General features: G+C 42.0%; 2 protein-coding genes across 6 annotated transcripts in view; one reads left to right on the top strand and one right to left on the bottom strand.

Moving 5' to 3' along the window:
• The window catches only part of COQ8A (coenzyme Q8A), a 60,250-nt gene extending 44,843 nt beyond the window's left edge, over positions 1-15,407 (top strand). For all 4 annotated transcript variants that reach the window (XM_054979373.1, XM_054979403.1, XM_054979393.1 and 1 more), the window contains exons 9-15: positions 6,077-6,158; positions 6,686-6,779; positions 7,029-7,170; positions 9,853-9,960; positions 11,840-11,905; positions 12,915-13,001; positions 14,141-15,407. In XM_054979373.1, coding sequence (XP_054835348.1) covers positions 6,077-6,158; positions 6,686-6,779; positions 7,029-7,170; positions 9,853-9,960; positions 11,840-11,905; positions 12,915-13,001; positions 14,141-14,431 — 870 coding nt within the window. In that variant the 3' untranslated portion in view covers positions 14,432-15,407. The remainder of the gene's footprint in view (positions 1-6,076; positions 6,159-6,685; positions 6,780-7,028; positions 7,171-9,852; positions 9,961-11,839; positions 11,906-12,914; positions 13,002-14,140) is intronic.
• A 4,579-nt stretch (positions 15,408-19,986) lies between these two features.
• Positions 19,987-24,660, bottom strand: part of CDC42BPA (CDC42 binding protein kinase alpha) — a 326,855-nt gene continuing 322,181 nt past the window's right edge. For both annotated transcript variants that reach the window (XM_054979352.1, XM_054979361.1), the window contains one exon: positions 19,987-24,461. In XM_054979352.1, coding sequence (XP_054835327.1) covers positions 24,330-24,461 — 132 coding nt within the window. In that variant the 3' untranslated portion in view covers positions 19,987-24,329. The remainder of the gene's footprint in view (positions 24,462-24,660) is intronic.

The raw sequence follows: 24,660 nt of genomic DNA, 5'->3' as shown, positions 1-24,660 counted from the left end.
GCTGTTGTGTTAATAGGGTGTGAAACTAATGTTTTATTTGGTTTGGGGTCATTTAAACTGAAGTACTTCGTATTTTATTTTTTAAATTCAGTTTAATTGGCAAGATCCCACTGAGCCCAATCCTTTATAGTCTTCTTAATTTGTTTTAAAAGTGTGCATGTATGTGTACACACATGGCTTGAAACACAGCAGTTGATCTTCTAAAGCGTGGGAGAGTAGTGTGTATATGAAGTGAGACATGCTTTGCAGTGAAGGGAGGAGGAGCCACAGTAGAGCATGAGGGAAAGCAGCAGCAGGAGGAGGAAGTGGAGGCCGGCAGGGGTGGGTGCAATTTCACCTCGGCCGTGAGTTCTTCACAGATTTCTGCTTATGTTTAATAGCAGCTAAGAACATGGAGGCCCTAGTTCCCCTATTAGCTTAGAAAAGAATTCCTACTTTTATTAAGCTCTTTTGAGGGGAAGCTTTGACTTTTGTTATGAAATTTGTAATATGAGATACATATTATGTACATGTAGGGCCGGCGCAAGAGTTTCTGGCGCCTGAGGCAAGATTCCTACTCCCCACCCCCCCCCACCCTGCTAACCAATTTTAAAAAACTGAAGAAATGTAGGAAAAATGAAAAGCACAAAACTTGAAACTTTTTACATTTTTAATTTTTATTTCTTAATTTAAATTTAATTTTTTAAAATAAGTGTGAGAATAAATAACAACAGTTTTTGTTTTTCTTATTGTGAGCCAAAAATCTATTTTGTGAGCAGAAACAGCAACTTGCATTAAAGTTTTGAGTGCGCCTCCTTTTGTGTGTGTGTGTGTGTAAAAAAGTTTCCCTCTCTCTTTCTTCTCACCTTCTCTGAACTCAGAGACTCTTGGCAGTAGAAGGAGGGCTTCTCTTACAAGGCCCGCTTGATCGCCTTTGTCAGAGGTCCCTTTTGGGAACTACCCTCCATGCTCATCCTTCTCTCCCCCCACCCTTGGGTTTGAAGTGAACAGCAGCTGACAGCTAAGCATGTGGTGTATAATAAATATTGAAATAAACTATTAGGGGAGAGGGGGAAGGTGGGGGTGATACATGGAAACTAGGGGATGAAAGAAGGGAGGTGATAAAGAAGGGGCACAGTGCGGGGTGCTGCTCTGCTGGAATGAAGGGGAGCAGCATTGAGATCAAAGAAGAGGAAGGGGGAGGGAGAATGAAAGGGAGAAGGGGGGAGGAAAGTAATAGAATTTAAAACAACTTTAAACCCAACCACAGGGATTTGCTCCTACCTGTCGCACAGGGACTGAAAGGGAATTGTGTGTGTCTCACCTCACTTCCTCCTTCCTCTGCGGCGGTGCACACACAACCAGCCACTCTTTCCACCAAAAGCAGCACCCTCCCCCCAAAAAAACCCCAGGAAAGGTGAGAAAGAGAATTGATGCCAGCCGGGGAGGGGGAAAGGGATGTACTAAAAGGAATGACAGGATTGGCCAATGGAAATAATGGGAGAGGCTTGAAGGCCCATTGGAGAAAATGGGAGCCAGGGATGCCAATTTACTTGCATGGGCTCCATTGAAATGCATTACAACACTAAAATAGAGCAAGAGTCCAATAGTGAAGAAGTGAGCTATGGCTCATACCTTACCACAAATGTTGTTAGTCTTATAGGTGCTACTGGACTCTTTCTACTGCTACAGATAAACACGGCTACCCATCTTGATCTATCAACACAGGCCCCAGAGTGCAATGACAGTCCCTGGGAGAAGAATCAGTGGTCTGGGGCTGGAATGGCAGTGGGTGTGGAATGACAGGGGGTGTCATTCTAGTCCCAGATCCCTGACCCTATTACCAGGAGCAGTCGTTCCACTCTTCGACCTGTCATTCGAGTCTCTAAGCTCAGGTTCTATTCCTAGGGGCTATCATTCCACTCTGGGGCTGTCATTCTAGTCCAAGAACACTTCTGCTACTCCCAGGGGCTGTCATTCCACTGTGTAACCTGTCATTCCTTCCCAGAGCACAGATTCTGCTCCCAGGGACTGTCATTGCACTCTTGGAGTTGTCATTCCAGTCCCAGAACTCTTCTTCTACTCCCATGGGCTGTCATTGCACTGCAGTCTGGGGGCTGTCCTTTCAGTCCCAGATCACTGAGCCTATTCCAAGGACTATCATTCCACTCTGAAACCTGTCCTTCTAGTCCCGGAGCACAAGCTTTATAGCTAGGGACAGTCATTGCACTCTGGGGGCTGTCATTCCACTCCCTGAATATTCTATTTGGTCCCAGAGACCTTTATGGAAAATCCATTCCACATTTTCTTTGCAACTTGTTTTGTGTTGTGATGCATTTCAATGGAGCCCAGGCAAGTAAATTGGTATCCCTAGCTCCCATTATCTCCAATGGGCCTTCAAGCCTCTCCTATTTCCAGTGGGCAATCCTCCTGTCATTCCTTTTAGTACATGGTGGGGGGAGAGGGAGCAAAAAAGAAAGGAGGGAGCAAGGGGGAGAAAAGGTCAGATCGGAGCTCGCTGCTCCCCAGCCAGCTAGAGTCTCTCTTTCTTGCTCCACGTGGAAGGCTTAAATTGAGAGAGAGAGAGAGAGAGAGAGAGAGAGGAGGAAAATGGCAGAGAGAAATGTCCCCGCTGATTCTCTAGTTCCTTTCCGCTTTCTCCTTTCCCTTCCCCTTTGCTTTCTTCTGTCATTATTCAGTCTCATCCTCCCCCGCCCGGTCCGCCAAAAGAAACTTACTTTTCCTCCACTCCTTTCCAGTTTGTGAGGCGACAGGCAGAAGATAGGGGGGAATGCTTGGTGTACGTGCGTCCTCCCAGCCCTTCCACTCAGTTGGTCCACAGCGTGCCCCCGGCGCCCTCTACGGCGCCTCTGCACTTGAGGCAATTGCCCGACTTGCCTCCATTGACACGCCACCCCTGTGTACATGTTATGCTTCCCAATGGAATAATGCCCAAATGGAGAGCTTGACTCTTTCACAACTGATTCTTGTGATAAGACACACACAGGTGAATGTGTTCTCATGTATTGTTCCTAGTTTTGCTAATTGGACTGTGTGAACCTTTCATCCTATACATTTAAGTATTTAATAAATTGTGGAAGGAATTCACCAATATGGAAATCATGGTGCTGCCATTGGCTGTAATTCTTGGTGGTTCTCTTGGTATTAAGGGAGCCAGTGTCATGTAATGGTTAGTATGTCATGCTAACATCTGGGAAACTTGGGTTCAAACCTCCACTCTGCTGCAAGTCTTTGAGCCAGTCCCACACAGTCTCTGACTGACTTACCTAGCACAGGATAAAATGTGGATGGGAGAACCTGTGTGTAGGCCCTGAGCCCCTTGGAGGAAAGGCCTGAAAGCTTTGGGACCTTGACTAGATTGCTGGGGATGGCGTTCTTGTCAATTCAGACCAGGTTAAAAGTATTGGAAAGTCACTCTTGCTGCAGCTGTTCATGTCAGACTGCTATCCAGAGCACAGGTGTTAATCTGTGAAAGCTCCCCCCCCCCCCCGCCGGGGTGTGTGTGATCTGAGTTGTTGGTTTCTCAGGGCGTTTCTCAAGTGTATCAACTCGGAGTTTCTGAAATGCACAAATCCATTTTGGACAATCTCAATACGCTTGGGAGAATTAATGTGTCATGCTTCTCTCAGGTGGTTATATTTGTTGCACATCTTTCTCCACGGTCACTTTAGCCATCTCCCTTGTCTTTTCATTGCCCGCAGCCTTCCAGTAATCCAAGGCTTCTAGTTGGGTCTAACAGGCTACAGGGGCAGATCATCTTACTCCCCCACCCCTGTAGAATCTTGGTATCCCTGTAAGTCTAAATATCAAAACAAAGTACCTTCTTCAAGCACATAATGTACTGGTGAAAAACCAAAAACCAAAAGTGCTGACATCCACTAGGGAACAGCTCAGAACAAAACCTTTCAAAATAGGTAAAGTTGTCTTTTAAGCCATTTTCCAAAATAGTTGTTTATTTGGGATACGCATAATTGCTTTGGTCAGCCTGGGCAGCCTCTTGGTTTGCTTAGGAGCTGTGGATGAGCAGCAGCAGCAGCATCATTCAATTTATATGCCGCCCTTCAGGACAACTTGACACCCGCTCAGAGCAGTTTACAAAGTCCCCACAGCAATCACCCTGTGAGGTGGGTGGGTCTGAGAGAGCTCTGGAAGAGCTGTGACTGACCCAGCTGGCTTCAAGTGGAGGAGTGGGGAATCAAACCCAGTTCTCCAGATTAGAGTCCTGCCACTCTTAACCACTACACCAAACTGGCAAGAGAGATGACTAAAGCAACAATGGAGAATGATGCATGGCAAATTTAACATGGCTCATGCTAGAGCTCATTTAAAGCCTACTCTGTGATGTTTATGGCAGCAAAGATATTTCTCTGCCACCACTGCATCTGCACAGTGTGGAAACTCTTCCATGTGGTCAGGAAGCCATTGGGTTCTGGCCTACAGGAAAGGTGGACTGCTCTCCAGCCTGCTGTGATTGCTTTGCTCAACACTTTGCAGATAAAATCTCTTGTATCTGTTCTGACAGATTCTACATTAGCAGTGACAGGACTGAATGGTCAGGATGTCCAGTTGTGTGGGATACCATTCAGCGTGTTCATTCTGAAGAGGTGGACATGATTCTTGGATGTTTGAGACCTACCACTTGCTTATATGACTCTCCTGGCTGTTTAAATCTGCTGGGGGTGAGGGGCAAGAAATGCCTCCCTGACAGAGGGTGGTTGTCCCTGCCCTTGAAGTGGCCCGTGGGGCATCCACATCTAAAGAAACCTTCTGTGAACCCAGGAAAACTGAATAACGATGGCCCAGTACCATTCTTGAGTGAGGTGAATTGAGCAAATCATGACTAGGCAACTTCCGGGATTCCTAAATCGTGTGGCTTGTTTCACTCCATTCAGTCTGGCTAGGGACTGAAACAGCCTGCTCGCCCTGGTGGATGACCTGTACTAGGAGATGGATAGGGGAAATGTGACCCTGTTAATTCTCCTTGACCTCTTGGTGGCATTCGATCCCATTGATGATAGTGTCCTCCTGGACTGCCTTTCAGAGTTGGGACTGAGAGGCACTGTTTTGCGCTAGTTTTGGTTCTACCTTGAAGGTAGATTTCAGTGTGGTGCTGAGAAACAGCTGCTTGGACTCTGGCCTACAGGGTCCTGCAAAGTTTCATCTTGTCTGCTGTGCTTTTTAACATCTACATTGGGAGAGGTCATTGGAGATTTGGACTGAGCTGCTATTAATATACAGATGACACTCAGCTCTATCTTTCACTTCCAGCAGATCCCAGGGAGACAGTGGAATCTGAATAGGTGCTTAGAGGCAGTTTTGGGATGAATGAAGTCCGACAAGCTGAAAGTTAATTCTAATAAAAAAGAGGTGCTACTGGTGGGGAAGGTGTGACCTAGGAGAGGTGATATTTCCTATTTTAGAAGTTGGACTTCCCCAAAGGAGCAGGTTTGTAGTCTCCTGTGGAGTAAACAGGTAGCAGGCGTGGCTGGGGACACTTTTCACCAGCTTCAGCTGGTGAGCTGACTACAGCTGTTACTGGGCAGGAAAGATCTTGCCACTGTGGTGCATGCTCCGATAACATCTAGATTAGATTACTGCAGTGTGCTGTATGTGTGGCTGCCCTTGAAGACTGTCTGAAAGCTACAATTGGTACAGAAAGATGTGGCCAGAGCACTCTCTTTTGCTGGACTCCCTTTATCACTGTCTTCTGCCAGTGGGCGAAGATTTTTTTTTGTTTCGTTTGACATTCAGTCATTAACTTTTATTCTTCCCCCTCGTATTATGTTTTTTTAATGCTTACATTTTTGTGTGTTTATATTATATTTTATTTAATAGTTTTAAATATTTCATATTTCTGGATATTAAATACTTTTTTGAATATCTGTCAATATTTTGTTTTAATGTTCACTTCTTTGGGGTGAATTGGGTGAAAAAGCGGGTACAAAAGCTTTAAATAAATAATTATTGGAAAATGTGGGGACTTAAGGCAGCTGACCCTTTAAGCAGGCAAGGGATATGTTTAGAGATTTGGTTCAGGTTAATTACTCTCTGATTGTTACCCTTTTCATTCCTCCAGTATCCTGGTGTGGCCCAAAGCATCAATAGCGATGTCAGCAATCTGATGACTGTTCTTAGTATGAGCAACGTTCTCCCAGAAGGTAAAGTCATAAGACATTGTGAGAGGGGAACGGATGGCTATGGGAGGAATACAGCAATATACGCCATTTGCTGCAGTCTTATTTGGGTGGTGTGATGTTTGTGTGTAGGTGTGCTTGTCATGCACATTCAGTTTAGATCCAGTGATCAATAGCCAAGTTGCTCCATACTCTTCATTGTGGAGGAGATGTGACTGAACAGAACAGGATTGCCCCCAAGCTGGTTTTATTTTTCTGCGCACCATAGTGAAGGAGTTTTGCCTCTGAAGTTCTAACATTGCTAAATGGTCATCGCGACATTACTAGTAATTCCTGTTGTTGAGGTAGGTGGTGTTATGAGCTTCAGAAGAACTCCAGCTCTCCTTCTTGGCTTTAGGGCAGAGATCTGTAGCTCCTGCGGGTTAAGTAGGGACATGTATTTTGGACCTCAGTTTTGAGCTTCATTTTTCCAGTGAGTCCTTAGCTTTTTATGGAACCGAACTGTCTATCAGCTTCTAAGCTGGTTCTTCCTTTTGCAATTTTGCTTCTAGGTCTCTTCCCTGAACATCTGATTGAAGTTCTGAGCAGAGAATTGGCCCTGGAATGCGACTACAAGAGAGAAGCTGCCTGTGCCAAGAAATTCAAGTATGTTTACCCTATAACACGCTCTCCCCTGTTTTTTTAATATGAGGTGTTGATGAAACTCAATGAGAGAGCATTAATGCTAGAACTGTGGACTGATGCTTTATCCCATATTCTTGGATGAGTGTGGTATTTGAACAAGAATCTCTTGTGGAAAGCCAAGAGGTTCAGTAAAACGGTAGCTGCAGTTCCTCCTTTGTAGATATTCCTGACCACATGAAGGCTCTTAACTCTTCATTTACTGTCTCCCAGGGAGCTGCTGAAGAACCACCCATTCTTCTATGTCCCTACTGTGGTGGATGAGCTCTGCAGCCAACATGTCCTAACAACCGAACTGGTATCTGGGTTTCCGCTTGATCAAGCTGAAGGATTAAGCCAGGAGGTCCGGAATGAGGTACTGTCTCCTGTTTCATCTTATGGATGGAGATGCAAAGACATTCACAGAGCAAGATAACACTACTGTCCGTTTTGTGCGATTTTGTAAGAGGACTCTGTGGAAGCTCCAGCTTGGGACTGAGCTAAATGTTATGAGGAAACACTAGGCTGGAAAGAACAGACTGATTACCTGTGTCTGTTCTTCAGTTTGTGAATTCATACTAGGTTTTGCTTCTGCATAGAGTCATGATTCAGAAATTTTGAGAGCGCTTTTAGGCACGAGATGCCGGAGATATAACTTTGGTCTGTATGGTTTCCTTTATAACACTGCTGTACAGCTGAGGGGGCATTCTCAGGGGGAATTGCTGAGGAGGTGCTTAAACCTTTCCCACTACTCTCTCCTATGTGTTAGTATTTATAAGGTGCTTGGAAATTGAAACTGAGGGTCTGTTCCCAAATGAGTTATTCACCCCACATTTGATACTGTTGGGAAGTGTTTTTTCCCTGCTTCCCCTTAGAATTGTGACAGATTTGTGCCCCATCCAGGTTCTCCCTGGCTTTTCTATGATCTTTCTCAAAGCTCCTTTGCTTTAGAACTTTGGGAAAGATTGGCTGGCTGCCATGTGGGTTGAAAGTTGGGGCAGGAAGACCAGGGTCACTGTGCAGAGACAGACAATGGCACCTTGGTTCACCTCTGGCCTTAAAAAACCCTACAGCCTGGAAAAGACTGAGGTCAGTTGAGGGAAAATCAGCTATGAAGGAGTATGTGCTGGTTAATATTAAGGACCTTGCCTACCTGTTGGTCTGACCCTTTAGATGTCTGCCCCCTGCTCTAAAGAGGTATCTTAGATGTATCTATATCAGTCATTTGTGCTGTACATGGAATAATTTTTGTTAAGCATTCCTACCTGGTGAAATGAAAGCAATTTTTGCCACAGCTTTTACTAATCTGTCATGGCTAGATCTATCACAAGCTCTTTGAAAATGTGTGCTTATATAAAACCGGATGCATTACTTCAGATTGCAAACTTCCTTCACTTGTGCCACTTTGTTCCTTGCACTTATTTTGAACAGCTCCTAAGTAGTTTATATGTGGTGACCACATAGCTTCTTATCCAGCTACTAGTCAGGCTCAGATTTCCTTGAGACTGCACAGAGGGAACAATAGTGGGACCCTGCACTTCCAGAGCCGCATTCTGTGCTGTTACGCCAATGTAGTTCCTTTGTCGCTTACCCGTTTCTGAAAGTCATTTCAGTGAGTAGGTGACCCGCTTGGCAAAAGAGATTGCCTTCTGATCTCTTCTCTCAAGAAAGAGAAATGTATCACTTTCCCATTGCATAAGTAACCAAATATAGGTTCTGCAGCTGGTCCAGCTCTAGCAGCAACGGTTGCTGGAAAAGTACCACTCAGTAAACAAGAGGCATTAAAGAGGGGAAGGATGAACAAAAGGGTGCTGGATATAGTACAGACTGGAGAGTTAACAGGAGGACAGGCTGTCTTAGCTTCTGCTAAGTTGGCAGATGGAGCTGCCCTGGTATTTTACCATAACCTTCTGGAGGTCATAAACATGGCTAACACCTGTTGACATGCCAGTGAGGCATAGTGCAGAGTGTGTGTCTAGACAAGAGAACTTCTAGTGATAGAGGTTTCTTGCATCGTCTAAGTAGCTGGTTTTTTTCTTCAATAAACTGCTGTGGCTAATATTGATTGTAATATATTGACTCATCAGTTTAAAGCTTATTGTCTTGGTGTTGATCCACACATCACTGTATATTAACTGCTCACCTCCTGGCTTTTCCTGTATGGATAGGAGAGTCTATGAGGTTAGTGATTATGAAAGTGCAATATCCAATAATGTGTGGATCCTACCTTACTAATGAAGCCTGTGGCCTTCTTGGCCAAATGTGAATTGGGTCCTGAGAGTAAGCAATACATGCTTCCACAAATGGAACATTTGACTCCCAGAAGAGTTTTGATCTATCCCATGCCTCCCAAGGATGCCTCCCAATATTGGCATCTTGTTTCACACAGGTTGGCAGGTTGTTTCACATAGTACACAAATTTGCCTTTGCCACAGATACACATTCAGCAGTAGCCCATCCCAGCTCTGTTGTCTGCATTTTATGCTGTATGTTTTTTGAAACACTTGCTTAACACGTTTAGACTTAGTATTTTTTGGAATGCACAATACAAATCTAAAGTGCAAGCCTGAAAACTGCATAAAAAGGTTCTTTAAGTTAAATCTTCACAAAACGTGTGCTGTCTTTCTGTCATTCTCTCTTGTAATGCGGACTGTATTCTGGCCTACCAGTCAAGCCAAAACTTAAGTCTTTCTAAAGGAATGGAGAAGCAGTCACGTGACTTGTCCCTGATTCTTGGAACTGGTGAAAGCATCAGTGAAAACATCCTCCCCCAGCAGTGAAAATACCAACACCTGTGCTCAGGAATTCTTAGTGTCCTTCACTTGGTGTGGTTGCTTTAAGATAACCATCTGCAGCAGCTCTCAAGGCAGAATTCATTATTGGCTTAGAGTTGGAAGAAACTCTGTGCAAGGAGGAAAACCTGTTGGAGAGCATCCTTGAAGGCCTGTAACATATACCTGTCAGTCTGTTCTACACACCTAATGTGCTGAGCTAATAGCTGTTGATTACTATGACTTCTTGATTTTTTAATATTTCCCCCCTATCACAATACTTCCAGATCTGCCATAACATACTACTTTTGTGCCTGCGAGAGCTTTTTGAGTTCAGATATATGCAGACAGATCCAAACTGGTCCAACTTCTTCTATGACCCAGAACTGCACAAGGTAAGCTCTGGTCGATTCTGACTATGGCATAGGCTGCTTATAGAACTACTTGCTGCTTTTTAGGAGTGTTTACTGTTCTGCACTTTTAGGCCAACAATTAAAGATTTTAGAAAATGTTGAGAATGGAATGGGGACAACAGAGCTTCTAAGTAGAATCTTGGGATCTAGAGTCTGGAGAAAGTATAAAGGAACTGAAGTACATTTCACAGAAACACTATGGTTATTGCTTGATGTGAACCAGAGCATGAAACCTTGTGGGGAGGATAGGAAGGTTTGGCATCAGCGATCAACTTGGGATTCCATTGAAACGTCTCTAAAGAAAAGTGGCAGTCTATGACATAATGGCCAACCCTTGGCCTCTTTAGAGATGTTTCAACTGTTAACCTTTCTACATTACACATTGACTTGCTTGCCCAGGGAACTTAGTTCATTGGCCACTGAATTCCTGTGTATTGCAGATAATTTTAGGATACTTTATAGGTTTCTAATCAGTAGGCACAGGATACTAGCCAGGTTCGGTGGGGTCTCACAGGTGACTCAAGTGTGTTCTAGAATGTGCCCAGGTGCAGTGCAACAAACTGTATTTTCATGCTTATCTTTTCATTGAGAAACCCGTGATTGCATTCTGAGGACCTCTGAAAAGAGAACCACTGTGCTGAAATAGACATACAATTTTTGGAAATTTTGAAACCATGGTAGAGAGGGGCATTTTTTCCAGAAAAAAATGGAACTTTGGGGAAAAAATGGAAATACATGTAATGCTACTGCAAAAACCGCCTTGTTACTTTAAAAACATAAAATGTATAATTAGTTTTGCATATAAAATTAGATTATGGATTTTAAAAGTATAAGTCCCTTAGTTTTTACAAGTAAAAATGTAAATACACCAGGAGTAGATTGGATTGGAGGTGAAAATGGTCCTGAAAAGGGCCTGGCCTCCTCTCACCTCCCCCTAGTGGAGGGGGGAGGGAAGGAGGAAGAGGGCCACGCTCTGATGACGTGGGGGGGGGGGAAGGAACAGTATTGCTGTGGCTTCTGCCCTTTGTATTGTGCAGGTGCTTTGCTAAAATGTGGGTGAGTGCTGTAAACTGCACTTTCATAATCTTAGTACACTTTGCTCATGCCAAAAGAAATTTTTAGTTTTTTAGTATTTATCTAAATTTCAACATTTTTCCACTTGAAAGGGTCCTGATGGAGGGAGGGGCAAAACAGTTCCCGTCCCCTTTGTTTTTCTGTCTCCTTCCCCGAGCTTTTACACCTTTAGGCTGAAGGTGTAGATAAGTTGCTTCAACAATGTCCTCTGGCTTCTTTTGAGGGGTGCATATAAGCCATAGCTCAGTTGTAGGGCAAGCTGAAAGCCATTTGTTTGGGAGACCTTTGGACTTGTTGTCTCATTTATCTTGCACACTCCTAAACCTCCGTCTAGCATTAAGCCATGTTGGTAGCTGTGCGCAGTAGGGCCAAGAGGCATTAACTGCGCTTGTGTCCCTTGATGTGTTAAAATATCATACTGTGAAATACTTTGGATTTATTCTGTTTGGTAAATTCTCATTTTGTTCTCTGCCCCTTCCAGGTCAGGATGGCTTGTTGAAAACCAAATTTTGTTAGTTTTGTTAATGCTAGGAATCAAGTTCAGAAATTCTCCAATAACTGGTCCCTTTCCAGTGGGATGGTTGTATATAAACATGTGCAATACTATAAAGTGTAAATGTTGACACTTTAGATTTTCAGTTATTCTGGAGAGTGAGCAGATGGATAAAGCAGCTCATGAATCAACCCACTTGAACAGATTAAACCTTTTGGTCTTTTCACTTTAAGCTGTTTTCTGTACAATGATTTCTTTTCTGGAATAGATATGTTTGTACATCCCCTTACCCAGGTGGCGCTTCTGGATTTTGGAGCAACCAGAGGTTTTGATCAGGAGTTCACAGATGTCTACATTGAGGTGAGAACCCTCGGCTGTATGCTCAGGTGGGCTTTAGAAACATTCATATGTTGCTGGATCAGAAGCCTGGGATGTGTTGGAGAATATGCAGCTTGACCCCTTCACACGTTTCAACTTTTTCTGTCTCATGCAGTTGTACTCTGCTTTTCCAGTAATTGCTCATTAAAACAATGGGGTTTTCCCTGGTGCAACAGCTTGCTGCAGTTTTAAAAAGCACTTCCACTGATGTAAAGAGCTCTAATGGACTGTAAGATACATGCCATTGTTTTCCCAGTATTCAAACAATACTTTGTTGAGCAAATTATGTGCTCAGACATGTTTCTCAACTTTTTTTTCATGGAGAAACTCCTAAGTTAATTTGTCAAATCCTGAAAAACTCCTACCTATGAAAATGCTTAAAGGCTAGGAAAAGTTGAGGCCGAGAGCACAATTCAATTACAACTAAATTATTAACAAGAAAATTTATTTATAAAGAGCTGAGGTGTGTGTGTGGGGGGCAGGGGGGAAGAGACCTTAATAACCACAATATTTCAAGAGATATTTGGAAATTTCCATGGTGTTTCCACATTTCTATTTATTCTGTGTTTTCTCTTGAAACCCATGCTGATGTCCTGTGGAATCCCAAAGCTCTGTGGAATCCTGATTGGGAAGCCCTGGCTCAGCCAATTAAGTGGATTGTTGAGAAGGAATTCTGCCTTCAGCCTCAATCCATTGCAGAATACCCATAAGCATTGATATGTAATGTGCTATGTTGTTGCTTCTGTTTCTGCTGTAACTGACAACGTGATTCCTTTAGTCTAGGTATCATACACCTGTCCTCAAATGATAATGGTTGAAATTTAGGGCCTTTCAAAGCTGATAGCATTTATACCAGGGTTAGCTATTCTGGATCACAACAGAAATGCTTGGCTCAGTTTGGTAGCCAGATCTCTTTTGGTCATGTGGAAGGTGTTTAACTGGAGTGTCTTTTGCCCCATCCTTTACTACTTTCTTCATTTCCCCCCCACAGTTAATCAAAGCAGCTGCTGAAATGGACAGAGAGGAAGTCCTAAGGAAATCAATAGAAATGAAGTTCCTGACTGGTTATGAAATAAAGGTACATGGAAGAATTGGACAGTTCACTCCCGGATTATTTGCTGATGTGATTTTAGGGTCAGCAAAGAAAGAAAATACTGTAGATACCCAGTTTTGAAGAAAGGGTGTTGGTGGACCAATTAATTTTGCTTCTCTCTAAATCCATGATTGAAGATGCATTTTGTGTAGCTCCTTAGCTGTATTTTCTTTACATTCAACTTTCTTTAATTTCATTCATTATGCAGAATATTAGTTCTTAATACCAGTGTAGCCTTGTCCCAATGTGATGTGAAGATGAAAAATTAATATTTCAATTAAAAAATTCAGCAGTTTCTTATATATTTGTAAAAGGCACAAAAGCTAACTCTTCCAATATGGGGATGGCAGAGCACTAATTGTAGTCAGCTCTGCATTAGCTGAGTAGGCCATACCCTGCTCAGAAGCCTCTTGAATAAAATGCTTGTAGTTCATGTTTATCCCTCCAATGAGTACAGCGTAGCAATTGTTGTTCTGCTTTCCTTATTTTTAGGGTTTTTACACCCTTGTGAGGTAGATTAGGCTGTGAGCGATTAGTCCAAGGACACTCAACAAGGTTCATGGCAGAATAAGGCTTTGAACCTGGGTCTCACAGATCTTAGTCAAATGCTAACCACTCCACCACACTAGTTCTCAGGTCATATCTGATCTTTCCTTCCTGTCCTTTCTCAATGGGGTCCTCTCCCCTGGTTAAGGCTCAGGGGCAGGTCCAATATGTTTGTGACTGTGAATTGCTCATGCTGTGCAGAATTTGAAAGGGTCATTTGTTAGAGGTGTTGGACAGTATTGTGAACTATAATTTTGTGACTTCTCCCCTCCCCCTCCCCATTTTGTGACTGAGGAATTTTTCTTTTTTATAGTAGATGTCACATCAGCTTATGCTTGCTCTAGAACTTGCAGGGGGAACATCTCTGTCTGGTGTTGTTTTAGCATAATACAGTACAAGATGAGCAAAGTCTTTGCTGTAGTTGCAAATTGTTAAATGCTGCTGGTTGGCTGTTGCTGCTCATGAACATTGTTTGTCTGGTTTATAGAGTTAAGAATATCTGCTGGGTTTTCAGTTTTGTTTTTGTAAGACTATTGTAAGCCAGCCGATCAGTTTCACCTTTGTTTCCTTTCGCTCAGGCCATGGAAGATGCTCACTTGAATGCCGTCCTCATCTTGGGAGAAGCTTTTGCATCCAGTGAACCTTTTGACTTTGGCTCACAGAGTACAACTGAGAAGATCCATGGTTTAATCCCAGTCATGCTGAAGCACAGACTTGTCCCTCCACCAGAAGAGACCTACTCTCTCCATCGGAAAATGGGTGGCTCCTTTCTCATATGCTCCAAACTGAAAGCTAAAATCCCATGCAAGAACATGTTTCAGGAGGCCTACAGTAAATACTGGTGTGGAAGGGCCAAAAAGGAACAGTAACACAGAAGAACTGTCAATTGTCTTGTGTTTTTTATGGTCAATCATCACAGTACAGTTTCTTCTGTAATACCTTCAGAATCACCTTAACATTACAACAGCCTGCCTTTGGGAAGCAAAATACCCAATTAAGAGACTATGTTGTTCTTTCGTTGGGCCATCTCCTACACTATATTATCACCAGATTATCTGTACAGCCTCTACTTTACAGGAAATCATATTTTATCTAGTGTAGGGACTGTGGAGAAGAATAGGCAGCTGTGTTTCTCACTGTGCTAGGCATCAGCTGTCTTTATTTTAATACTGATACCTGTGTTTAGCAACTGGATTTTTAACACATGAAATAGAGGAAAGAACCAAACAGTAGGCACTGAAATCTATTTGCAATTTCCTGAATGTTTGTGGATTTTTCTTTACTTCTTTTCCTGCTAAGGTGGAATACCAGTGGTTTAACACTATGGAGTATAGTCTGCCAACAGTAAGTCAAAGAAAACCCTATTTTTATGATTGGGGGTATATAGTGAGTGGGATCTTTCAGATAGAGCACTGTACATAGGCTATTTTATGCCTTTACCTTTCGAAGTGGAGGCAAGGAAACTGAAGATTTTAAGGAGCCTGATATGTAAGTGGGACAGTGTAGTATTTAGAATATCTAAGGGTGAAATTCAGTTGCCTGATTCTCTGAACTGAATGTATAAACAGGAGGAAATGTTGTGAATTGGAGAATTAGAGAAACAAACTCGAACTGTGGCATTTGTAGAAGCTCAGCATTGAAGCTACGCTTTTCCCATAACCTGTACTGTATGGGCATCATAGCATCATTGAAGGAGTTTCAAAATTTCATTGAAAAACATAATTTACATTTAATAGCTGAATGCACAGCTTTAAGCAGTTGGAGGCAAGCTGGCAATATTTTTTTACATCAGTAGTAGCTGTACAACTTCCAACTGATTTCCAATAAAGTGCTTGTGCAGATTGATGCTTGGCTGTGGTTTACTGATTTATTCAGTTCAATTAATCTATTATTGAAATGACATCTGTAACTACTGTTTCTGTTGGCATGATGGCCTAACACCTCTTGCATACATTTTGTCCTTTCTGAACTTCATATTGGAGACTAAGTCATGGAACATTCGCAGGTAGCTTGCAACCAGCCCACCCTATGACTACAGTCCTGTACAGGTAGATGCCCATTAAAATCAATGGACATAAATGGACTTGATGATGATGATAACAATAACAACATTCAATTTATATACTGCCCTTCAGGACGGTTTACAAAGTATGTGGCAGTGGCGGGGCTTCTCAGAGGCCTGCCACAGGCAGCACAGAGGCTGGGCGCAGACCTCCCAAGGTCCCGCAGTGGCCTTGCCAGGCAGTGCCCATGGCTCACTTTTTATCCTGGCACAGGCGCACCTGCATACTCCTCAGTGTGCCTGCACAGGGATAATGAGGCAGTGGTAAAATGAGTAAGAACACATATCCAAGGTAAATAAAACAATGAACTGTTAAGAGATGGTTTTGCTCTGTCAATCTCCCTTGCCCCCTCTTGATAAACCTACTACTATAAAACCTCTACCATCTCTAATATCAGTAGCACAGCTAGAGTGGTCAGTGACTAGATTATCATGCCAACTGGGCAATGCAAGGAGACAAGTGAGGGATTGGATTGAAGGGGCCCTCTAGTTCAGCACTGACTTGAATGGTAGGTCAATATAGAAGTTACTATGCACAGGCTTGCATTGAGTACACCCTTTGTGTTGAATGGCCTACTCATTTCAACTGCATATCCCTGAAAGAGGGGTTGTTTGTATGGATTAAAAACATCTACCTAACGAGCTGCTCCATCAGTTGCATTATTACCTATAGCTACATACACAATTGCATGATTAGCTGCCACATACTTGGTTTGCTGCATTTAGGAAGTCATTTGCCACTTACCTTGGATTTTCAGTGCCAAACAGCAGCGATATAGGAAGTCTACTTACCTGAGACTAATTCCTCAAAAAAAACTTTTTTAGTGTAGAAGCGGCTTATGGCTGATCTCATCTGAAACAAGGTAAACCCAGCTTTTCCCTCCGGGCAGTTCTTTTGACTTGTTTTATTTATTGGTATAAAAAGTTGCTGAAATTTGTATTGATGCTCTTAATTCTTCAGACCATGTGGCTGAAGCCGACCCATCACCAGAGGAAAACTGGAAATGTTATTGCCTGCTGCCTAATAGATTGTTTGGAATATAACTGTATACTTATTGCCCAGCGGCTATATTAATCCTTTAAGTTATTTCTAGCTCAATTATTTTTACTGATATTTGATATTGTTATTAGTATACTGAACTCTAAGGGATGTCAGGAGTTTTTTGGGGGGAGGGGGGAGACTCCAGGGATTAAAGTATACAGTCATCTAGATGTTTGCAGGGAGGATGAAATGTATGAAGATGGTTAAAGGACAAAGAGTATAAAAAGCTGACAAGGAACTTATTGAACCTAACACAGAATGCTCTCTGGATTCTGTACGTGGTATAGAACTGATGCAAACTTCAGAAGAACATTACATTTGATTCTGTATTTCATATCATGTGAGAATAGTTCTATCATATTAGCCTGCAGGAAGAGCTTTAATGAAAGAAGGCTTTTTCATAATTCAGTCACATACAAAAGGCTTTTCAGACAAACTAAACTGATCAACTCTGACTGTAAACACAGGCTACTTCCTGCTTGTCACAGAAGCATCAACCACCAAATTACATGGAAACTAGTGGCAAAACAGTTCTCACTAAGGTGCAAATAAGCTTTAAGTTACCTCAAGAGCAAGTCAGAAAACAAATGGGCTACCTTGTCTCCCAAAACCAGAACTTACAGTGCTTGTTATACATTCCAAACTTTTGTTTAGTGTAACAACTCCAGGGCCAAGGATGTTCCTAGGAATTTTGCCAACAAAGCTGCCATCAAGGCAAATCAGAAACTGCATGTTGTGTGATGGAAATAACTTTCTGAAAAGCCACTGGGTTGAATCCTATAAACTGCAAGTATCTGGCAAGCATAGAAGCTGGTAATTCCTGTGCAAGCCCCTGTGACTTCTTCCCCTACCACAAAGCTAATGTTAGTGTTTGGGAGGTCATCATGAACAAAAATGCCTCTTGGTATTGAAGAGAGGCTACAACAAGAAGGGAGAACTGGGTCCGGGCCCAGCTCTCCCCATCCAGCATTGGCTTCACAGAGTGGTCACGGGGCTGAATGCAAGTGGCCTGTCATTCATAGCATCTCCTTTGATACTCTGCCAAAACAGATTGCAGTAACACCACAGTACATGAAATAGTTAGGTTACACAAGTAACTTACAGCAAATCTTTTTTTTTTGAACCATGGAACATGAAGTTATTTTAACAATTGAGAAGGAAGACAATGGCACTACTACTCCAAGTGCTTAATCCTCTTGATTTAAGGAGTTTACAGTTATTTCCCTGGATGTAAGCACAAGATGATGGCACTTCAGTTATATGCTAAATCCAGTTAAGCACACTGCATGCATTCAAGTGGACTATACCAATCCAGCCTTACCCTGCGGTAGGATGCCACATGTAACTAGGTGCTGCATGCAGTATTTCCCACTGCACTTCAGCAGCCAGAGCTATGTGTGGGAAACCATTTTACTGAAGCACAAAGCTTGGTAGATGGGAGTTTTGGAGCAAGTCCTCATCAGCCAAATAGTTGACCTGTAGAATTTTAGTTCTGTCAAATTGAAATGGTGAACTAGATTTTTCAAGATTTTACCCCTCCCCCATTACTATTGTACAAATACCAAACTTTCTACCTCATAAACTTGATGCCACTGCTCACACTTCAAGCTTAAAAAGTGAGCTTGGAGACTAATCCATGCATGCTGTGAAAAGGGGCAATGGCAGAAATAGCTGAGCTCTTTGGCAAAAGGGTGGGACATATATAAATATCCGCTCTAAAACAACTGATGCATCCTTTAATCTCAGAAATTGGTTTGTAGAATTTACAGTTGCAGATATCTGCAAATTTTCTAGACCAGTCATAAAAATCAATGGTAGAAATAATATTTTCAAGAACAGGTGAGATAGTGATGTGGAATGTGAAACTACTGTCATGAAGTCCCAGAGCCAAGTCTCTTGCTAGATATATGAATAGCCAAGCAGCCCAGATCTGTGGGCACTTCAATCCAGAGACTGGAGCCAGGAATAGACAGGACAGATCATCCTATTCACACCTGAAAAATACCCCAAGTTTACAAAAAAATCAAATCTACAAAAAAATTAATTGGGAGTTAAAAATACCCCAAAATGGTAAAAGGAGAACGTGTAGTTTTAACAACATACCCTCACTGGCTGTTGCTAGGCAAGTGTAACATTTAGCCAGTATTGGCTTGATTTCTGTCAGTAAAGGGCAGGGGGATGGGACAGGGCCCTTTCCAGGGCTATTTGGCCTTTGAGGAAGGCCAGGTCCAGAAGCAATCACTGGACTCCTTAATACCACATGACCTACATGACTGACTCAGGCCTGGCTGCTTGCTACTGTTCAGCAGCAGCTCTCCCCCTCCCCCGGAAACCAGTGTAGTGTAGTGGTCAGTTTCAGAGTAGGATGTGGGAACCCAGGTTCAAATCACCCCTCTGCAGTGGAAGCTCCCTAGGTGATCTTGATCCAGTCACACACTCTCAACCTAACCCACTTCTTAGCATTGTTGTGAAGATAATATGGAGGTAAGGATAATGATGTAAGCTGCTTTGGGTCCCCAATGTTGAGAAAGGCAGTATATAAATGAAGTACATTAATATATATAGATGAAAAAATGGAGGCAGATAAAAGATGTGGGTTTGAAGGAGAGAAGGACGAAGGGAAAGGTGAGGATATGAAGGCTTCCAGGAGAAGGGAAAGAGGAAATAGTGTGGGGAAGGGGCTACAGGGAAAAGTGAAGTACCCCTCACAAGTCCTTGCATGCAACTGGGCCATAGGGGAGAGGCTGCTGGGGATGACTGGGAAAATGGGGTGAGGTAGACAAAGGTAGGTGAAAAGGAAGCAGGAAAAGGAGAGGATACAGGGAAAGGGAAAGAGGATATGGTGGGGCAGGGGAAAATGAGATGTCAACAAAACAAGTATACACCTGAGGCTTCTTAGTGTGAAGCTCTTGGTTTTTCTGAGATGGGTTACAACAGTTTAGTGTTTTTAAAGCTACTTCAACTTTCTCCTGATTGCCTCTCAACGACAGATCTTTTTCTGTCTTTTGTTACTTGCACTTCTAGTATTCTGTCTGAACTCTGCCTAAGCAGCTTATTTTTGCATGACTTATGTTGTCTCCAACATAGCAGTGTAGTTGCACAAGGAGGGGAACTAGGCCAGGATGAACATGCAGCTTGTTGCATGTGAGTTGAATGGATGTCGTGAATGACCCCTGCCTATGCCAGTACAGCCACAGGCTCTTCTAGAGAAAGAAAGAAAGCTTTTTGCTGCTGAGTTTGTATAACTATTCCATTTGTTCCCCATTCACCCCCTCCCCCCAAAAGATTAATATAGAGGGTGGCAAAAAAGACAAACCATCTGTATGTCTAATAGTTCCCTGTTTTATTGCAATACATCAAAGTAGGTTAATATTAAGTGTTACCAACATAAAATATTGGTGAGCAGTCATTTATTACAGCATTGACTGAGCCACCTTAAATATTTTTGTGCAAAAGAATCTACATCATTGTTCTGGAGCAGAGAGTCTCTTACAATGTCCTCTATAACACTGAGGGCATAAATCAAAAATGAGAAGAGTGAGAAGAGGCAAAAAGCAGTATCTTTTCCCCACACGCACACTTGTCAGCTTTTATACTCTAAAACCAAAAAAAAGTGATTACATCTAGGCCATGCAAAACTGTACAATAATATTACAATGAAAAAAAATTCCTAAAAATATCCTTTTAAAAAATAAATGATATGAAACTGTCATACATAAAAAGGCAGGAATAATTGCTGTGAAATACCAACACTAGTTTTTGGTTGTGGATTACTTCCTCATACGCGAGACAATTTCTTATGGTGGATGACTTTTTTTATATACAGAAGGAAACAGACAAGATGACCAGTTGTGGAACTGCCTTAATGCACATGGTCTTAAAAGTTAAAAATCTACAGTATCTCAGGTGCCCCCTAGTAGACTTGGGGTTAGAAGCTCATATTCAGTGAAAAGCCCAAAGACTACACTTTGGAGTCGGACAGACTGGTGCCAAATATTAGTTTTATTTGCATTGGGCAGCAAGCCTTATTTACATTGGGCTGAACAGCTGTCATAAGCTCCTCTAGGAAGTGCATCCCAAGGTCCCTGGACTGGGTATCTATGTATGGAACCATGGTTGTACAGAGGTAATTTTTCACATCTGTGGTGAAATTGTCTAAGGCTAAATAAACCCCAACAAGTCAGATTTTGGATTCCTACTTTCACTCTGACAGGTTTGGAAAAAGCAAAACTGAGGTGCTACTATTTTTTTAAAACAAAACTAACTGATAAAATACCAATGTTTTTGTACATTCAAGGCCCCAAACTGTCATCTTGAATTCAGTCAATCACCAAAGTTTGCAACATATCAGAACAGAAACTGTTGACGTGCAAGGTGTATCTGTGGTGAATCTCATGCCCAAAACAATTATTGCATTTTATGTTTATCCTATGAAGATATCCTGCTGCTTTCAAATACCTGAGAGTTTAGCACAAATGTCATCTGCAATTTTTTCAAAACCAAGATTGCTGTTCTAAAAAAAATGCAGGCTAGGAACAAAAACAGTTAACGCACAAATCAACCTTTAGAAGAAACCAGCTAATGAAAGACTGAGTCAGGAGATTAAAAAATGGATAATACACCAGGAATGTGTCTGAAAATGAAGATTAATTATTTGTTTTGTTTGTGCGTAAGCCAGAAAAAACACTGATGCCTTGGGCAAGAAATGTACAATCTGATGTTCTTTTAGGACTGAAATCTGATTTACTGGGCCTCAAGAATAAGGTGCCTGAACCAGCCCAAACAGAATGTATTCATTTAGATAAAGCATAGCCTGATGATACTCTGTACACAAGGAGACAGTCAAATTAATCAGGATTCAGTGAAAAATTATAAAAGTGCTTGAACAATTACTATCACATAGGCATGGAAACTCTGAACAATACATAGCAGCAAATCCCAATTTCACCAGCAAGCCATATCACAGATATTAAAGCATCCACAGTGGGTGTAATGGGAAACAAGTGTTCATAACAAATAAGTAGTTGCATGTGCCCTTGTACATCCCAACCTGTTGGCCTCTTTGCAAAAGGCAGTACTTTTAATTTGTGAAGTGGCCCAATACAATATAAAATGTAATTGTTAGGGACGGTATTTCTTTCCATTCACCTCTGCTTATAACTCTCTTTTGGATAGAAATGCAAGTGCTTGCTTTCTTTTCCTTCTGGGAGCACAGATCAGTTTCCAAGGTACTTTGAGGGAAACCCCACTGCAATATTGTGGTGGGATGTCCCTTTGTATTGTAGATTTACCTCTATTTTTTGTCTCAAGGTACTTTGAAGGACATCCAAAACAATAACTTTTGACATAGGTCTCTCTGGCCAAATGATGTTTAAACAAATAATGACAGGAGGAAAACATTAGGCTAGACTGACATTTGTGTGTAACAGTGAGGAGAGATGAGCAGCATCACAGGAAGGAAGAGGAGAGGCTGGCAGGGTAAGAGGGCTTTGGAAATGAATGGTACAGAAGCAGTAATTGTCAATGGCTGTTATGTCCATCCCTATGCCCTGCCAGTTTCTGCAAACTTCAGTGAGCTGGAAGATAACTTAGGGTAGCTGAATGGATGCTATGAAACACAAAACTGTAAATCCTTTAGGGTTTACACAAAGATCCTGTGTGATACATAAAATAAACTGAGAGACTGTGACAAGCCAAAACTGGCAGACAGGATTAGGACATGATGCTTAACAGAAATGTTTTGAATTCCCCTCCCCCAGTATAAAAGTACTGAGTGATAGCTTTGGATGTGACAATCCACCAATGCAGATAAGACCCAGAACCAACTACTAGCAGACTCAAACACAGCTAGATGGTCAAAGATCTGTATCTCATGGTGCTTAACTTGCACCCTGTATGAATAGCACTAATATAATTTGCAGAGGGAACCTGTGAAAATTTCTGTCCTATTAGTTACAATGAAACCAACTAACCTAAGTTTAAAGTAAACCCCCAAATTCTTTATCCATTCCAGCTTGGTCATGGCATATGATAGTGTAAGGATCCCAAGGAGAAGAAAAGTCACATTAATCCAGTCTCAAAATGGAAACCACACTGAAGTAGATATTGGTGGTATTGGGCAGTTACCTTGTTTTTGCTTTCTATTTGCATGTTGCATTTGTCACTGTTTATTTAAGCAATGATAGGTCTCCATAGTTTGCTCAGCCTCCTCTCTACAGAGGAATGCTCTGCAATGTCAATCGCTTCTCTGCTGGATCCAAACATCAAAGTATTTTATGGCATTAATAACATTAGATATGCATTGAGTTGGGACAGGGGGGTGGAGGTAAGAAAATGACCACAATGAACATCTTTAGAACAGAATTCTTCAGCCATCAAATGTTCTAGCAAATTATCAGGCTAGGGACAGGATTATTCAGTGTGATACAGCATATATATATATATTTTTTTTCCAGAAGATTCTACTTCAGAACTAGAGTTGCTGATGTATGTTGTCCATTAAAATCTTGCTAATAACCATAACAGCTATTGAATGGCCAGTTGGGATTGAAAGCCCAGCTCGAAACCCTCTCAAGAACATCTTAGCCGTTTCCACTGACTGCTCCATCTGCTCCATTGTTGCTTGGGGCTATATATTGATTCTGCAATAAATTGACTTAAACAAAGTGCCTACTTCATGCTTGTAGACTGTTAAATTATGGGTTTTCCTTGTAAAATGGAGTGGTTTACTTTCTCATAGAAGGCAGAAGATATAGATATATTTTAAAAAGTGCGGATTATGGCTTTAGTTCTTCTAATGAGAAGAACAAATATCAGAACAATTGTGAAGAGGGACTTTTCATCCAGACTATACGGTTTTACCCAGTGCCATGTTCTATATTCAGATCACACCCCTAATATGTAGATTATTTAGTATGAAAAAGGGAACAACACAAGCCTTCTTAAATTAAAGGATCTCTTAAACAGGAATCTATCTTCCACTGCATCACAATGCTTTTTCTTTTATTATATACATATGTACTAACTCTTAATTTTGTGTATTTAAATTCTGTACTGTAGTAAAATATGCATCATTTTTTAAATCAATAAGGATTTGCTGGCAACAATCAGATTGACATTCAAACAGTGTCTGGCTGAAAGCGTGCGTATGTGCCCTTTGCAGGGCTAATTTCGCTCCATCACCAGAGATGGAGGAGTGTTGCTGTGCTACTTTTGTAAAAATATAATGAGATACTACTGTGTGTGAGAGCAAAAATCTGATTCTTCTTTTACAGATTCAGTTTTGGTCTGCCCACACTACTTTGTTCGGTTCAGAGTGGTAATGTAGTGTTAAATATGCCCATAATAATGGAAACAGCTGTAATCCTATGAAATAAAATCAATACTAATACAAATATACCAATATCTCTTGTATACTAACCCCTCCCTTTCCCCTCCACCAAGGTTTTCTCTTGTTTGCCACTACTATTGAATGAGGGGGAAGGAGTGGTGAGGTTACTTACACTGCTTGTGCCAGAGAAGGCAAATATATTCTTTTCCTCCCATCCCTCCCCCTCCTAGAGTTTGATTCTGGAGGGAAGCTGGGTGTGATGTCAGCGAGAACAAACGGAGAGTCATGGGGACAATAAGCTGCTGAGAAGTCAAATCTGAATGTTGAAGCAGTTCATGTGTCCCAACTCACATGGTCAGAGCTCTCCAAGGAGAGGCTCTTAGTCTTGTGAGGAGAGATGGGGCTGGGAGGGCTGCTCAGGTTGGAGCTGTTAGATGCTGTTGAATGTCTTGGAGAGTCAGAGTCCTATGGCCCAAAAAATACAAGAAAACACAGCAATAAGCAGGAGCAGAAAAACTGGGGCAGGGGAGTGAGGGAAGGGTTGCAAATTGTCAGGACTCCCCACCCCCAGGGCATCGAATAGCTGTACATTCTTCCATCCCTCTCTCCATGTTTTTTGTATTAAGGAACACATTCTTCAGACATTACAAATATAGCAATTATT

The sequence above is a fragment of the Eublepharis macularius genome, chromosome 1 (assembly GCF_028583425.1).
Source record: "Eublepharis macularius isolate TG4126 chromosome 1, MPM_Emac_v1.0, whole genome shotgun sequence".
Classification (NCBI taxonomy): Eukaryota; Metazoa; Chordata; class Lepidosauria; order Squamata; family Eublepharidae; genus Eublepharis; species Eublepharis macularius.
Note: the sequence above shows the minus strand (reverse complement) of the source record. Positions and strands in the feature narration are given on the sequence as shown.